This window comes from Panthera uncia, chromosome C2 (assembly GCF_023721935.1).
Source record: "Panthera uncia isolate 11264 chromosome C2, Puncia_PCG_1.0, whole genome shotgun sequence".
Taxonomy (NCBI): domain Eukaryota; kingdom Metazoa; phylum Chordata; class Mammalia; order Carnivora; family Felidae; genus Panthera; species Panthera uncia.
Window position 1 is genome coordinate 27027422 of NC_064810.1, and position 3606 is coordinate 27031027.

Sequence of the window (3606 nt, forward strand, 5' to 3'; positions counted from 1 at the left end):
GGGAGAGGGGGAGGGAGAGGGGGGGAGAGGGGGAGGGAGGGGGAGAGAGGGGGAGAGGGGGGGAGAGGGGGGAGAGGGAGACAGAATTCCAAACAGGTTCTGCACTGCCAGCACAGAGCCCCATACAGGGCTTAATCTCACGAACCACAAGATCATGACCTGAGCCAAAATCAAGAGTCCAACACTCAACCAACTGAGCCATCCAGGTGCCCCTAACTACAGCTAATCTATCACTGACCATCTCACCTGTATCACCTAAAGCTCAAAAAAGCTTTCTGCAGTTTTTACTACATCTCATCACTCCATACCATTTCATAAACTTCAGCAATCAAGCAAAGAACACATCGGAGGAAAAGACAGCCCCTGGTCCTATACTGTGATAAGCTACTTTGCAGGTGAACAAAAGATAGATGAAAGCTCTGTGTTGTGCTATTAAAAAGAAAAAAAAGATTACTAATCATCCTTTTGAAAGAAAAAAAAGAATCCTGAAAATAAAGCAAACTGTTCCAACTACTGGAATAGAACTATATACATAAAACAAATATACATGTGCAATCACATAACTTTTTAAGGAAAGCAGAAAATAGGCTGAAATTTTGGTTATGCAACTAGACACTTCTTGCTTTCCTGATAATTCATAAAGTTTCTAAGTGAAAACAAAGAGTTTCACTTTTGTTTCTTCTAAAGTATGAAGTTCACTTCCTAGTTACTAGCTTGAAGTCCACTTCCTAGTTACTAATTTGGTGAATTTAAATCTATCTATTCGTTTATAGTGAATGGTTTAAAGTATTTATAACTATGTAAATATTTTTAAATAGTTCTACCATGAATAACAAAGTAATAGTTTATTAACGTGAAAAGCAAACACATTGTTTCTTTAAAACACACACACACATAAATACCACTATAGAAGTATAAAAATAAATGCATAATATTGCCCCCCCCAAAATTCCCCTATATCACTAAAATGATCTAACACACACACTAAAAATAGCATCATAATGGTAATATTGTGGATTAACAACTATTCCCTTTGTGTAAGGAGGGAGTTCATTAAACTAGTAAATTGGATTTGATGGCCAAGATCACTTGCAATAATTTGATTCTTGATTCCACAATTTTATGCATAAACCTCTGAACCACGAAGATCTGCACTACCTGAATCTATGCTAAAGAAGTACTTTAGTCAAAATCAATTAAAAAAAAAAACCAAAAACTGACAAACTTCTTGCCAGAGTTCAAACTTAAAAGATGTGAAAAGTAGGAGCCACTTTGAAATGTCCAACTTTGAAACAAATAGGCTTTAATATGCAACACTGAGGAGAACTATAAACAAAAATGATACCAAACCTATTAAATACTGCTTAGCATACATATGAACACAAGATCCTGCTCTAAGTATTAACACTTTGTCACATACTCAACATCAAAAAGTAAAGTCTAAGGAATTCAAAGTAGAATAGAAAGGATTAGGAGATAAACTGTTCTAAACTCCCATTATTAAATCTAGAATCATTTCACTGTAAATGAACTGCAGTCTGCAACAATCTTCCCAATTGACCAGTAACAGTTAACTAACACACCAGAAGTTCCAGAAACAACTTTCCCAAAGTGCCTAAAATAACAATGCACACGATCCCTGCTTTCCAAAATTCTTGAGCATCTTCAATTACCTCAAGTACTATCATAGAATTCTAAAAATAATCTCAAAGCAAAAACTTAGCGGACAAAGCAGAAACTTAGCAGACAGTGAGTATACACACAGTTCCTTTGAGAGCAGCAGGCCTTATTCTAAAATCAAGCCCAGGTAGGATACAAACTACGCCAAAACTACAATAGGGTGGGGCATTCATTACTCACCCTGATAAACCAAACACAGCTTTGGGAGCAGCTCGCGGTAAACCCTAGCTATCCCCCAAATTTCAAAACGACTAAAGCAATGTTTTCTTTTTGCCCAACATGCTTTTCACAAAATGACAAGGCCAAAAAATAAATAAATAAATAAATAAATACAATTAAGTCATGGCCAACAACTCTTCAGGATATGGTGCAAGCCAGATCGTGCACTTGAGATTCTCAAAGGAAATCTCGACTAAAAGGAACCTCTCTCACCACTCGCTATAAAGGATCTGAAGCCTCACGCAGATTTTATTTTACTTTGTTGAAGAGAGTGACCACTTGAATGTGTGACCGAGTCAGGAGTAAAGGGTGAAGGAGGGAATAAGGTCAAACTGAGGGGACAAAAGATTCCTGGAATAAACATGGCCAGGAAGGTTTCCTTTCTTAGAGGCAGTTTCTATATTCAGAAAGAAAGAAAAGAAACACAGAAAGGAAAAGGAGCCAACCAAACCCTCTACTTCCACAGAGTCCACCTGGTAAATGTACCTGCCCCGCCAGGCAGGCAATTCAAGTCAAAGGAGACCCTTTTGCCAACTAGCAGGCCTGGAATGCTCCCACCTTCGAAATACAAATTGTGTTCGGGAAGGATGACAACTGGCTACTCCGTTTTCTAAAGGAAGGAGGCGGTGAATAAAGTTTAATTCCGAAGCCCTACAGAGGAGTGTAGGAATGTGAGGGTCGCTCTCAATACACAGCCAGCACTGTCTGCTACGGGAAAACAAGGAAGTGGCTTGAAACCCACTAACTACACCCCACTTCCCACACGCAACCTCGCACAGGGCGCGACGCCCCCAAAGGCGACAGGCAGGGACGGTGGGCGGCGGGGGAGCAAGCGCGGGGCAGCGGAGGCCCGAGGGGCGGAGGGGGAAGGCCGGGAGCGGGTGAGGACGGCACGTCGGAAGGAGGAGCGGGACCGGGCCGCGCCGGCTCCCGGGCTCGCCTCACCTTCTGCGCCGCGCTCTGCTGCAGCACATTCTGCTCCACGGTCATGGCCCCCGCGGTGCCGGCGGCGACACGGGCGGCGGCGTGCGGCTCCTCGCGCCTCCGCCGGCCCTGGCAGCCGCGCTCTGCCGAGCTCCAGGGAACGGCGCGGACCGCCGGGGAGTACAGCGCCCCCGCCAGCCAGGCGCGAAGGCGATGGCGGCCGGCGTGCGCGGGCACCGCGGGCTGGCGGCGAGGCGCGGACAGCGAGGGCCACGGCGGCGGCCCCACGACTTCGCGCGGCCCGCCTCAGCGCGGCTCGTCCGCCGAGGCCCGGGCCATGAGCGGGCGGCGGACGCTGGGGCGCGAGAGGGCGCGAGCAAGCCGGGCCGCGTCACGCGCGCGCGCTCCTTCGCTGGAGGCTCGCGGGCCACTGCGGGGAAGGGAGAAGGGACGGAGGGAGCCGCGGGCTGGAATGGCGCTGTTCTCCTCCCTCCTCGACTCCTCCTCCCCTCCCCCAACCGCCGTCACCTCCCCCGCCCGGCGACTCCTCCCCCGCCGAGCCCCGCCCGCCGGCCTCCCTAACCCTATATTGTGACCCGCCGGGTGGCGGGGCGGGGCGGGGCTGACTTGAAGCCCCGCCCCCAGCCCGGCCCCGCCCCGCCTTGCGCGGCCCCGGCTCTCCCGGGGTGGGGCGAGGGCGCGCCCCGCGGGCTTTGCCTCGGAGCCGCCCCTGCGGCAGGTTGCGCGAAGCCTTCTCCTGGCTCTGCTAAGTTCCAAGCCGAG

At 49.0% G+C, this 3606-nt stretch overlaps 1 protein-coding gene across 1 annotated transcript in view; it reads right to left on the bottom strand.

The window, feature by feature from the left end:
• Nucleotides 1-3343, bottom strand: part of USP25 (ubiquitin specific peptidase 25) — a 149722-nt gene extending 146379 nt beyond the window's left edge. The window contains exon 1 of the mRNA XM_049627976.1: nt 2845-3343. Within this exon, the coding sequence (XP_049483933.1) occupies nt 2845-2889 (45 nt within the window). The 5' untranslated portion in view covers nt 2890-3343. The remainder of the gene's footprint in view (nt 1-2844) is intronic.
• Nucleotides 3344-3606: the final 263 nt, after the last annotated feature.